Raw genomic sequence first — 13,974 nt, forward strand, 5'->3', positions numbered from 1 at the left:
GGAGGTGGTGATGGGTTATGTTTCAGGCCTGAGTGATGAGTGAGGCATCGCTCTCGAGATGTCCAGCAGGGGCTGGGACAAAAGGATGGAGGCAGCAAGGGAGGATTCAGGCTGGAAATAAACGAGTTTATAGGACTGCAGGATGTCTCTTGGAAAGACACAAACTCATTCTCCTGAGTCCACAAGCAAGGACTGTATTGTCAGTGACTTAATTAACCCCACATTTAATGGACAGCTTGTGCCCTACACAAAAGGGGTGTGGGGTGCTGTTCATAACAGTTGGGTTGGGTTTCCACCTCATCTTTGTTCATCTTGGTCTCCTCTGAGGTACCAATCAGGGTCAAACAGACTGGGTTTTTTGGTGAAAAGCTTTGTCTTCAAGCTGATGGCCTCATATGTTCAATTTTTTCAGTAACATCTGCTTCTCCATCTGACCACTTAAGTTCAACAACCTAAAGCAAGTTGGTCCAAATGTAAATTTCATTTTAGTTGTGAAATAGCATGTCTAGTTCAAGTTATTTAACATGGTTTCAATTCTAAAATATTAACCAACCATAGAAACAGAAACTCATTACACCTTTGGGTTTGAAGGATTATTCAGCCTCTGATCAGGGTTCATGGAGACATAAGGTGGCCACTCACCCCATGTTATAGCTAGAGATTCCTTTCGGCCTATTGTTGGAAAGTCAGCCATTTGGATTCCCTTTGCCCCATGCTAATTCAAAGCCCTATTTCTGAAACTAATCTACCCCTTTTTTTCCCCTGCTTCCAACTTTATAGGTATGTCAGCTCTGCCCCTCTCCAGAGGTCAGTAATCTTAATCAGACACTCATTTGGCTAGGCTCAGGGCTATAGTCCAGTTTTTCATACCCTTGTATTAAAAGTTCTGGATAGCTAGTTCTACAGCAAGACTCATTAACTTAAAAATAATTAACATATCACATTTATAGTTAAATCCAAACTCCTTTATATCTAAGGTGACCCCAAGTCCATAATCTCCTCTTTGGAGATGGAAGCAGCCCATCTTTTACACTGTCCACTTAAAACAAGGCTCTGCAGGGATGATGCTCTGAGTCCAGATGAGAAGCAAGGGACGGACCTCCAAAGAGCCTCCGGTAACGCAGGGTCCAAGGAAGAAACTCATTTATGTAGCCTTCAATTACGTATGATTACAGTAATTCTATCTTTATTACTTCTGAAGTAGAACGTTCTCTCAGGAATCCTAAGTATTATTTTAAAATACCAATCTAGTGTTTAAAATTTTTTTTTTTTTTACTACCACTGTCACATGTAATTTTAAAATGTATCTGTCTTGCTAACCTAACTCAATACCTTATACTGAGGAGAAATATGACCCAATTCTAATACATGTTCAGACCCTCCTTACCAAATAATGGAGCCATGTGATGTAATGGTCTCTCACAAAAGTCAATATGAGAAGGAAGATGTTATTTTAAAATAAACAAAACACCCACTGCTTGCATAAGGGCTACGCCATTCTTTCTGAACTGATCTTCTGTTCTACATTCTTTTCTTCACTGGCACCATTTTAGTCTCCATATAAGTTTTAGATTCTTTTTTTTTTTTTTTTTTTTTTTTGCGTTACGCGGGCCTCTTACTGTTGTGGCCTCTCCCGTTCCGGAGCACAGGTTCCGGACGCGCAGGCTCAGAGGCCATGGCTCACGGGCCCAGCCACTCCGCGGCATGTGGGATCTTCCCAGACCGGGGCACGAACCCACGTCCCCGGCATCAGCAGGCAGACTCTCAACCACTGCGCCACCAGGGAAGCCCCAAGTTTTAGATTCTTAAAGCTAATTATTAAAAAACAAATCTGCTACTCTTCCTTCTTGTATTTTTTCACTCATACACGTCTTTTATTCATTCTCTGTGTCTCTTTTCACTGGCTTTCTTCTACAGAGTCGTAGAGAGGAACATATAAGGTAATGTATGTGCTATGCCCATTGGAAGATGAAAGTTCAACGTTCTAACCTCCAGCTGAATGTAAGTAGTTTAAACTTTTTTTTTTTTTTAAGAAAATAAAGTTAGAAACCAGGAATAAGTTTAGAACACCTTATGAATCAGTATATTCCTCACTTGGGAGTCATATGATTTGATCAGTTTACTTTCTTCGTAAAAAACAAAAACGCAAGACAGTAGCTGATACATAATCCCTGTCCTCTAATTATTCTAAAAGCTTCAGTGGAACAGCCTAGAAGCTCCTTTTCTCTGATCCAGACCTCAGCCTTCTCTACATTCTGTCCTTTTCCATCACCCTTTGACCAAAGAAAATTCCCTGCTAGGGGCTTTCTGCACTACAAAAGAAGTGACACCACACCATCGGTCCTTCCCTCTGGCTCACTTGTGATTCCCTGGCACTGCTCAGAAGCTTCTGGTGTCCCCATCTACTCAAAGTGTACGTTCTCCGTTCTCCATGATCTCTTCATTGGCCACCAGTCAGCAGCAGTGGGGCCTACTGCTATGAAAATGATGGTGACAGTGGATGGAGTTTTAGAAGATGAGGATGGACAGCAGCAAGGGGAAGATCCAAAGCCAGACGGTAACGCTCTTGACATAACATTCAGAGACCTTCAGCGCTTATTCTGGAGCCACTGGAGTATAACAGCAGGAAATTGTCATGAGCAGTTTTTTATTCTAGGGTGAGCCCTCTGGAAACCTGCAGAGGGCTTGTGGAAGGAGCGAAAGCAGAGGAAATAAGAAGGGTTAGTGATGAGGCCTCCACAGGCCCTTGAGCAAGAAATGATAGGTGGTAGGGGGACTGGAGAGCAGGAGGGGGAGATGAGATATAGGAAGCAGATTCAAAAGAACTCAGGACTGACCAGACGTGGGGAATAAGCCAAATGAGGGATCTATGATAAGCTCCACGTGCTAACTTGGATAACTGCCCTCAAGGCCTCAGCAGGTGAATCTTGTGTTTATATCTTACTTTCGTTATTAAAAAAAAGAAAGAGGGATTTCATACATATAAATTACTAAGCCCAATACAGAATAAAACTCCTTTACTATTTGGAGATGCTACACTATTTCCTACATAAGAGAGTAGAGTGGAGACTTTTTGGCCTCAGTCTGTCATTTGAAAACTTCCTTTTTTCAAATCCAATTCACTCTATTTTTATGCCCTATCATCAACTACTGTCTCAACACCTTCTGCACTCTCTAATCTTACTTCTCTCTACCTCCACTGTTAGCAAGTTCTTCCACTTGCTGACAACTAAATATGATTAACATTCGCTTTTTCTCTGCGTATGCTACTTCTTGTATCAGGTTCATGCACTCATTCAACAATTATTGGCAATCAGTGTACAAGGCGGAATGGAAGAATAAGCTACATTACTAGCCTTCAAGGAGCTCATAACATGTGTGTGGACCAACACAAAAGCCCAAATAATACCCTCACCGCCTTGAACTATAGTTAGGTGGGGCACAGGGGTAAACAAAGCCTACTGCAGTTCACCAGAGGTAGTTGGCATACCGGGAGGGCTCCGACAAGCCTTCATTTGGGGGTGTCCTCAGAGTATTTAAACAGGGGCTTCCATGTCTATTTTAACCAGGCCTGTACCACACAGTACTTTACATAGTACCTGCCATGCAGTAGTTATGGGTGTGTGGGGGGGGGGCAGTTTGTCTGCTTATTCTAGATGAAATTTTAGAGTAATTCTAGATGAACACTGCAGCATAAACAAAGACATGATGAGTAGGAAAGCAAAGGACATGTGAGGAAGAAATACTGTATTCTGCTGGAGCTTAGATGCCTATTTTTAAAAAGGGTCAGATATTCCAAAGAAGATATACAAATGACCAATAGGTACAGGAAAACAGGTTCAACGTCACTAACGATCAGGGAAATGTAAATCAAAACCACAACGAAATATCACTTCATAACTGTTAGAATGGCTATCATCAATAAGAGTTAACAAATGTTAGTGGGGATGTGTAGAAAAGGGAACCCTTTCACATTGTTGGTGGGAATATAAATTGGTGCAGCCACTACGAAAAACAGTACGGAGGGTCCTCAAGAAAACAAAAAATAGAACTACCATATGATCCAGCAATCCCACTTCTGGGTATATATCTCAAGCAAATGAAATCAGGATCTTGAAGAGATTATCCACACACCTGTGTTCACTGCAACATAATTCACAAGAGCAAAATATGGAAACAATCTATCCATCAAGAAATGGATGGATAAAGAAAATGTGGCATACATATACAATGTAATGCCAATTCAGCCATGAGAAGAAAGGAAATCCTGCCACTTGCAACAACATGGCTGGACCTTGAGGACATTATGTTAAGTGAGATAAGTCAGACAGAGAAGGACAAATACTGCATGATATCACTTGTACGTAGGATCTAAAAAGGCCAAACTGATGAAACAAGAGTAGAATGATGGTTGTCAGGGGCTGGAGGGTGAGGGAAATGAGATGTCAGTCACAGGGTACAAACTTTCAGCTGTAAGTCGAATAAGTTTCAGGGGTTAATACTGTATCTGTTGTATACTTGAAAGTTGCTAAGAGTAAATATTAAATGTTCTCACTGTAAGAAAGGAATGGTAATTATGTGACGTGATGGAGATGTTAGCTAATGCTACCGTGGTAACCACTTTGCAATATAAAAGTGTATCAAATCAACAAATTGGGGCTTCCCTGGTGGCGCAGTGGTTGAGAGTCCGCCTGCCGATGCAGGGGACACGGGTTCGTGCCCCGGTCCGGGAAGATCCCACATGCCGCGGAGCGGCCGGGCCCATGAGCCATGGCTGCTGAGCCTGCATGTCCGGAGCCTGTGCTCCGCAACGGGAGAGGCCACAACAGTGAGAGGCCCGTGTACCGAAAAAAAAAAAAAAAAAAATCAACGAATTGTATACCTTGAACTTACTCTATGTTGTATCTCAATTATACCTCAAAAAATTAAATTAAATTAAAAAGAGTCCGATAAGCAAATTAAGCGGATCAGTGTCCTAGAATGGAAGACCCTGAATGGGACTGACGTAGTTCAGTGGGTGACTGGGGCATGTGGGAGTCAAGAATCACAGAGTGCTTTTAATCAGGTGTCTGGTGGTCTGTGAAGGATGTTCAGGGAGCACAAGAGGTAGACGGAGCAGCCACTTACAGGAAAGTAGACAAAATATAGTAAAAGGAGGCATAAAGGCACACTGAGATCCATCTGGAAGGACATGACCATGGACTGGCTGTGGGACAGGAGTGAGGGGTCCATGACTCAGAGGACCTGGGGGTTCTAGACGGTCCTAACATGGCTTAAAAATTAAGACAGTTGAAAATATTGAAACATTGAAAGAAAAACCTCCCAAATTTTCACTTAAGAACCAGGATGTCTGGCTTCTTCCAAGTCACAAGACCTCACGTCACTGAGTCTACACTCAGCTGCTCGCAGCTGGGAGCTGCTGCCCTCGTGGCGATGGAGACAGGCTTCCCCTCCCCTCCAGCCCCAACCAGCCTGCTTCACCCCTTAATGTGGCTTTTTGGCACCCGTGGGCATTTAGGTTTTCAATTCTGCCAGGGGGACCTGAGTTCCAACTGTGGGGTGCCAAGAGACTCACCAAACTGAGAAATTAGGAAGAAGAGTTCTTTCTAAGAAGATGCTCCCCAAGGATTTAGAAATGCTGAGTTGGTCACCTTCGCATCCTTCTTGACCTAATTCACTGCTCTCAGATTTTTCTTTTTCTAGCTCTCTAAGTTTAGAGCAGCATTCAGTCTAATTGCTATCTACTCTGATAGGGTGAGAGAACAATATTTTAACTTCTTACTCTGAAATGAAGCAAGACTGAATGCTGAAAACCATAGGGGGCTTTTGTTATAAAACTAAGGGGAGAAAAAAAAATTGGGGCAGGTGAGTTTTTGAGGAGCAGCGGTGGGCAGTGACTCGGGTCCAGCTGAGAAGCCGGAATGCCTAGTTTGAGTCCTACTGTGCTGCATCCTCACTGCAGGATCCACTGTGTCCTCACTGCAGCGTACTTAACCGCTTGTCTCAAGTGTTTATAAATCAGGGTGTTTACAGAGTCAAAGCTTAATAGACATTAGCTATTGTTAGCATCATCATCAGAGAAAACAGCTTTTCTCTGTAGCTTACTCTCACTAGTTTCTGACCAAAGACTGACCTGAGTACTAGAACAACATTCAGATTCTGGTGGGATTTTCTTGTCCTCAAAATGTGCTTCTAGGCTTGTGGAGTCCTCAGTTCCCCTCTAAACCTGCCTCTTAATTTTATTTCTTGACTTAGGAACTCCTGGTAATTTCCTTCTTCCTCAACCTGGTCACCAGCTGTCCCAGCCACAAGGTATCTCCCTTGATCACAGCTCCAAAGATAAGAATCACCCCCTCCCTAAAAAAGAGACCTGAATTCACATTTCAACTCACCCTTCACCCAGCTCACAGCTCCCTCCTTCACCCGCTCCCCAGGGTCCCCGTGGTTTTGAGCCTCTGGAGACCAGAGGTTAGTCCATTTCAGTTTTACTTCACTAGTCATGCTATATACTGTGCAGAGTTACACTAACTCCACCTGTGCTGAAGCTTGGGGTGTTACGCTCTGGAGCCTAAGATAGAAAATTTATGAAAACTTTTATTAATAAACATGTTTAATCACGGTTCTGCCACTATGTAGTTGTGGTAAGTTACTGAAACTCTCTACGCCTGTTTTCCTCACCTTTGAAATGGAGATAATACCAACTTGCATAGGGCTGTTGTGGAGATTAAATGAGTGAATTCATGCGTGTCATGTGTTCAGCGAAGTGCCAGCCAATGGCATACTAAGAATGACGTGGAGAAAGAAGTGCACCCCAGGTGCAGCAATAGGGGTGCTTTCGTTGCAGAGAATTTATGAATAATAATAACATTTATTAAAAACCTATCCCCTTCTTATCACCGTGCAATTCTAAACTGCACCAATAACGCAATGCTTAGTTCTGCTAAGGCAGACTGCTCCCACCACCCCCTCCCCTGGTATCCTCTAGTGCCAGTTATGTAGTAAGCTCCCAACAGATAATTTATAAACAAAAGAAGAAAAATATAGGATGTGCAATAGATGCAATGGTATGTACATGAAAATAATTTTTTGCAAGTGCTCACCCGGGTTCCCAGTTTTCATCCCGCAGCTGCTCCATAACTGAAAAGCCACCTTAAATTGATCCCCAAGCAACAACATTTATTTCCATATAAAGGTTTACTTGAAGGGCATGCCTTTCGGTTATCACAATTCAGTTTGTGGAGATGGTCTTACCGCTACTGATGAACAGATCTACTAGCTGGTCCTTGGAGAAACCAGTATCCACTTCAGCTCTCACTATTTCGCAGGGGAATCCTGCAGCCATTTGTCTGTGCTGTGATAAGAGAGTGATTAGTTCTATACGCTTTTGTGTTTTCAAAGAAAAGGAGAGGGTACGTGAGTGATCCATACCTTCATGCAGAGTGCAAGCTGATGGGCTATGTAGTCTTGCAAGCTTCCTTCTGGGCCGTGGAAAATGACATTATGATATTGCTCGACCTATGAACAAAACAAGAAGAAACCTTAGGTAAAAATGCTATGAAGAGAAAAAAGGGGTACACAAGTGTAGAATTTCCTTTCTGATTGTCACCAGCCTTTCAAAAGATTAAAAATATTATTTTAGGGCTTCCCTGGTGGCGCAGTGGTTGAGAGTCCGCCTGCCAATGCAGGGGACATGGGTTCATGCCCCGGTCCGGGAAGATCCCACATGACGTGGAGCGGCTGGGCCCGTGAGCCATAGCTGCTGAGCCTGCGCATCCAGAGCCTGTGCTCCGCAACGGGAGAGGCCACAACAGTGAGAGGCCCGCGTACCGCAAAAAAAAAAAAAAATTATTTTAGGGATTAGCTTCATTCACTGGGCATGTGAAGTCTTTCATTTTAATGTGAAACACTGGCAAACATATTATTTATATAGTATTTTACCTTTTATATAGTACTTACATATTTATAGCAAGAGATAGCATTTTTTTAAAGAGCATACTTCTTCTCCCTCCATTTTCTACACTGAGGTTTAGTATATTAGCTGGGAACACAATTCCTAGCATGTTTTTGTCCCTTGCAGATGTTCCATAATTTTTTTTCTTTATTATCCCTTACAGATGCTCTTTAGTTTGAATTTTCCCAATGCATATTTTACTTTTCAGAGGTTAAAATAGCAATGATTGTTTTTCAGGAAATTTTGGAAAATACAAAGAAAAATAAAGAAGCAGAATAGAAATCACTGAAGCAACCACTGTAAATATTTTTATGTTTCCTTCCAGCTTTTTCCTCTGCATAGTTGATGCGTGTGTATTTGGTTTTTTTCTTTTAAAGAGACAGCCTTTATTTTAAGGATTTTTACACTGAAGACTTCAAAAAGTGGCAGGTTTTTAGAACTTATTGACCTGTATTTAAAAGGAACTGTTGACAAAGGTTCGCCAGAAATAATCTGAACAAGCGGGAAAATACAGTTAATACTACTGAAACCTACTAAAATAACTCCAGGACATATGGTTTATCCAACATAAAGATACCTCTAAATGCTGTCAGTGATATGAAACTGACTGCTTCTTTTCTAAATACACAGTGGTATAATTAACAATATTCAATCACTTCTGTTCTTTCCTGAATATATAAAAATTAAAATACCAATTAAAAAACTAATACATTCTTCTCTTTCAATGTTTCTTACAGATACAATTTCAATATTGTCATTCAATAGTGGTGTGGTTTAAGAGATTTTTCATTCACAAGTCAAACAACGATCCACCCAAAGGGAACTGATAGTCTATAGGCTCATAGTGCAAATGAAGAGCTCGGGAATGCAGCAACTGACCTTTCTAAAATACAAAACGGATGAAATTCTTAGAAGATACATGTAACAAGCTCTACTAAGCAGCTGGCCACAGAACTAGAACATCTGATAATTTTCCTGGTGATTCACTGGGACTCCAGATGTTTCCAAACTCAACTTGAACTCTCATCTTAGGCTTCGTATTTTCCTTTTCCAGTTTCGCTAATGACACAAACACGATTCAAATCCTTGAAGTAGTCATTATAGTCAAGGGCATATCCTACAACAAACCTGTCTGGAATTTCAAATCCAACAAAGTCTGGTCTACATGCAACACTTTGAGGGGTCCTTTTAACAGGCAAGCTTGCAACCTTGAGCATCTTTGGATTATGCTGCTTGACCAAGGAAAGCAAGGTTTGCACTGTTCTGCCAGTGTCAATTATACCTTCAACAATCAAGACATTCTTTCCAGTTAAAGTTGAGAGATCATCTCCACCAATTACTTTTATGTCACCTGTTGACTGGTCATCACAGTAGCTCTTCAGTCTACTAAAATCTACAGTCATAGGTATAGATCTGTCACTATTTCTCTTCAGTGCTTTGATGTAATCCAGCAGCTCAGCAAAGAATTTATAGCCCCGCTTGAGCACAGAGGGCCACGATGTGATGGCCTCCCATCTCCTTCATCACATCTCGAGCCAGCCGTTCGTTCCTGTCCATAATTAGTCCATGAAGAATAAACACCTTTTCCAAATCCTCAGCATAAACGATTAGGTATACCATATACATCTAGGTCATAACCTGGCTCATCATCATTAACCACGACGCTGGGGCTGCGGGCTGCCATAACGGAGCCAGCTGGCGCGCGGGCTGAGGGCAGTATGGGGAGAAGCCAGCGGGGCCGAGCAGAAGGCGGGGCCGCCCAGGAAAGCAGAGTGCTCCGCCCGAGCGCTCTTCGCCACCGCCGCCGCTCAAAGCGCAGGCGCCTGTATTTGATTTTTAAGAAGGATACAGTGGTGTAATCTTCTTACAGCTATTGTATATCAGAGGATACCTTTGTGTTGACTTTTTGCATAAAAGACATCTTCGTGAGTATTCAATTCTTGAATCAACTATGTGATCCCATTCTTCAAAGCACTGAATTCCAGAAATCTAGGTAGAGAATGACTGATACTTTTACTTTGTAAAAATGAAAATCTCTTGCCTGGAAGCCTATAGGGTCTAAAACACATCTTTATCCTCATGTATAAGGATATCTCGCCTAAGAACATGTGGAGATGTAGTGGGTGCTGGGACAGAAAGCCATGACCTTTTATGTATGTCAAGGGCCGTGACGTTTGGAGTAAAATGTGGAGGGGAGGTCATGATCCCAGGGCTGAGTTCCCACTCCCAGCCCACATGCTGGGGAGAAGCTTTCTTCTTGGAAAGGTCTTGCAGAAAAGCACCTGTGTAGGCGTAGCACCTAACTAACCAGTACAGTTGACGAAGCTCATATGTGAGGATTGAGCCACCCATACTTAGAGAAGTGTTAGACACAACAGGGTCTGTTCTCTCTTTATAATTTGTAGTAGGACAATGTAAGAACATGTATATCTTTGTGCTATTGTTGCTCTGCTGTGCTCTGATGAGTTTGTCCCTTTTACATAACAGGGGAAGGGCACATCCTTGAGGATAGCCAGAGTAGACTTCTACGAAGACAGTGACTATGCCCCTGGATCCTTACAGGAAAAGGCAGATTCTGAGATATGAAAGGAAGGCTTGAGGGAAAGCCCTTAGCATGGAAGGAAGAGGGAACTCCTTCCTTACCTGGGGACTTTAAGACCTGAGCTTTGGCATCCCAGGAGACCATGACATAAACTTAGAGGAACTCCTAGAAAATGGAAGAAAAGTAGTCTTGACCACTGGGTGTCTGAAAATGAGCTAAGGAGGGAAGTGATTCTTAAAGGGGTCCCTTGATGTTGCACTTGGGACTGGGTTTTAGGCTCTGAAAGACAATTTATCTGGTAGCCACAACTGATTTTCTCTGAGTTTAAATATTACTCCACCATTGCTAAGCCTTCCATAAAAAAGGGAAGAGCTGGATTCACACTGTGGGTAGGGCACCAACACGGAGAGTCGTGACTGGAAGACACAGGACAGTGGCTGTAGCTGCCTGAGGAACATCAGGATCCTAAAGCCACAGGATGAACTCAGCAGTGGCTGGCCTGGGCTGTTTTCTGTGGTACTGAGAATCTGTGAGCCAAGCAATGGTAGAGATGCCGGCCAGGACCAAGACTGGGACAGGGCCTCTTCCAGAGACATGGGAGAGATAGTAACCTAAAAAGTTCAGTTGAGGTTCTGCTTCTTAGACAGTGAGGCCATAGAGCCATAAGACTTCAGGGGTAAGTTATTATTAAAGAAGAATTGTTAAAGAATAATATGTTCTCATTTGTACCTATGTGATGGGGAAGCTTGGGGATACACAGATTATACTTTTCATTAAAAAATGTTGCCCAGGGCTTCCCTGGTGGCGCAGTGGTTGAGAGTCCGCCTGCCGATGCAGGGGACACAGGTTCGTGCCCCGGTCCAGGAAAATCCCACATGCTGTGGAGCGGCTGGGCCCATGAGCCATGGCTGCTGAGCCTGCGTGTCCAGAGCCTGTGCTCCGCAACAGGAGAGGCCACAACAGTGAGAGGCCCGCGTACCACAAAAAAAAAAAAAAAAAAGTTGCCCAGATTTATATAGTTAGGGCCTCTTTCTCCCAATTTTAAATGCAATATGGTAAATCCTTCTGATATGCACAAACTTTTTTGGCTTGGGAAATTTTTCTTCCATTATGTTTTTGTTAATTTCTCCTCTTCTAGTTCTAATTCTAAGGAACAACTACAAGGCTTAAGTTCCCTTGCTGTTCTCTGTAAAGACACCTGTCCCCTTATCTCTTCATTTCTCTCTCTCTGTCCTTCTCTTCTGCCTTCTGGGAGTGAACTCCTCACGTTAGTCTTTCATAGCCCTGAATGGAACATTCATTTACCATCTCACTTTTGCTCTCTGTGATCTCAAGGGCAATTTTAATGATGCCATTTGCATTTTTAGTTGTTCTTATAGTTCCTTGCTTCATCCATCTCCTTTCCAACTTTCTTCCTTTTAATCTTAGCCTGCACTCTATCATGGCTTTTCTTGCCCTGCTTTCATAGTCTATCCCCTTGCATTCTCTAGAGAATGAACATAATTTTCCAAACTCCTTTGTTCTGTATTTTTAAGCTGTGTTCTTCTGAGTTTTCAGAAGGATAACTCTGTTCTGTTCTGCAGTATTCTTCCGTAGGTATAATGTTAACTTGCCATTGGTATTCATATACTGTGAAACCACAGGAAGAATTCTGCAGTGAAGCAGGATGTGTGGACCATCACTGATTTTACTCGCTGTCCACTGATTTTCCAGCTGAACTCCTGCCTTAGGTCACTGGACAAATGGCGGGCTGGTGTCTATAATTTCTAGTTAAACTCCAGCATCCAGCACTGGCTGCAGTGGACTGAACTTCTGCTGTCCACCTTGGCGGACAAATGCATGAGATGAACTGCAGTACAGGAAGCAGGATGCTCTTGTACCCGTCCCACCAAGAGTGCTGATATAATATACTTCCTGGATGCAGCAGTGTCTCACCAAAGCCCACCGACTTCCTGCTCAGGGATTTCTCGGATCCAAACTCTGAATGGCTGTGGAAGGACCTGTGTTGACAGGGGGTGGAGGATAATATCATGGTGCAGCAAAAAGCAGAGGCAGTAAAGGAAACATGCCCAATTTTCTAACTGCTGTAAATCTTGCTTTTTTGAATCATTAGTAAGATGGTAAGAGAAAGATAAAAGTGGTTTCCTAATAAATCTCAGGTAGGTCTCAAATAAAGTAAACCCAACACTCTCTTGCGCCTAAAGTTAGTGAAATTTTTTTCTAGATTCTTGACAAAGGAAGACCTCAGTTCTATTTTTCTCTGTTATTGTGAAGTTTTATCACTTTTAAAAAGTACTTTAGGACTTCCCTGGTGGTGCAGTGGTTGAGAGTCCGCCTGTCGATGCAGGGGACACGGGTTCGTGCCCCGGTCTGGGAAGATCCCACTGCCGCAGAGCGGCTGGGCCCGTGAGCCATGGCCGCTGAGCCTGCGTGTTCGGAGCCTATGCTGCGTGGCGGGAGAGGCCACAAACGTGAGAGGCCCGCATACCGCAAAAAAAACAAAAAAACAAAACGTACTTTAGTGGGAAATTGTGTGTTAGGTACTTGCCAGGTGCAATTTTAAACCAGAAATCTTGAGCTCTCCAAATTAATCCCAAACTGCTATGACTTATAGTGTAGAAATTCGCTCACAAGGAATGGACTGTTTCACACCAGTGGAACAGGATACAGCTTTTCAAGATTTACTGAATATTCTAGCCCTGAGATTTTCAACTAGCACTGCTATTTAATACTGTCTCACTTTTGAAAACACGAGTGCTCTTTATAGCCATCGTGTCAAACTGCCTACATTTTCTTAAGATTGATTCTGAAATCATATAACAGCAAGAGACCCAACCTCATAGATAAGCTGTCTTCAATTCCAACCTCATTTTTTCTCAGATTGTTGGTTCTCAGGGACAGGTAACATTCCATTTAAAATTTCACTGAAAGGCCATTCACTAGCAATAAGCATTTCTGTTCACACACTCTATTATCCTTTCTGGAATAAGGTAAAATATAAATAAATGAATTCAGTACGTAAATCAAGGTAAAAGACTTCCCGATCATTCAGACATTCTAATGCATGCATCCTATCAGTAGGTTTCTCCTCATTTCAGTCATTATCAATTTTTTGTTAATGGTATTTTGTTCTACCTCATCAAATGATACAGTTGTGTTGGTGACCATTTAAGATCTGAACAAAAAATTAATTATGGAAGCCTCTTGCTCTGAGACTGGTGCAAACATGCAAAGCTATGCCAAGAAAACATATTTATCTGTTCTAGTGCTACCATATTTCTCCAAATAGCAAGATCTGAGGTATAATGAATATACGTGCTCCATGCTTCCAGCAGAGGGCTCCAAAGATAGATAGGTAGGTAGGTATTATAGATAGACAGACAGGAAGGCAGACAGATTTTTTGGGGGTAGGAGGAGGTAAATATTTGAATTCTGTTGAAAGGAGATCTATTTTGTGAAAAAGAAATTTAACTTCTAAAAT

At 42.4% G+C, this 13,974-nt stretch overlaps 1 protein-coding gene and 1 pseudogene across 5 annotated transcripts in view; both read right to left on the bottom strand.

Annotated features, from left to right (window-relative positions):
* The window catches only part of CTTNBP2 (cortactin binding protein 2), a 179,815-nt gene that overhangs the window by 17,733 nt on the left and 148,108 nt on the right, over positions 1 to 13,974 (bottom strand). For all 4 annotated transcript variants that reach the window (XM_079932471.1, XM_079932472.1, XM_079932470.1 and 1 more), the window contains 2 exons: positions 7,429 to 7,515; positions 7,252 to 7,351 (listed from right to left, as the gene is read on the bottom strand). In XM_079932471.1, coding sequence (XP_079788597.1) covers positions 7,252 to 7,351; positions 7,429 to 7,515 — 187 coding nt within the window. The remainder of the gene's footprint in view (positions 1 to 7,251; positions 7,352 to 7,428; positions 7,516 to 13,974) is intronic.
* LOC307191532 (hypoxanthine-guanine phosphoribosyltransferase-like) lies at positions 8,771 to 9,896 on the bottom strand (annotated as a pseudogene). The gene has a single exon. The product of its transcript is annotated as a hypoxanthine-guanine phosphoribosyltransferase-like (transcript).

This window comes from Stenella coeruleoalba (assembly GCF_951394435.1).
Source record: "Stenella coeruleoalba genome assembly, chromosome: 9".
In the NCBI taxonomy this organism is placed as follows: domain Eukaryota; kingdom Metazoa; phylum Chordata; class Mammalia; order Artiodactyla; family Delphinidae; genus Stenella; species Stenella coeruleoalba.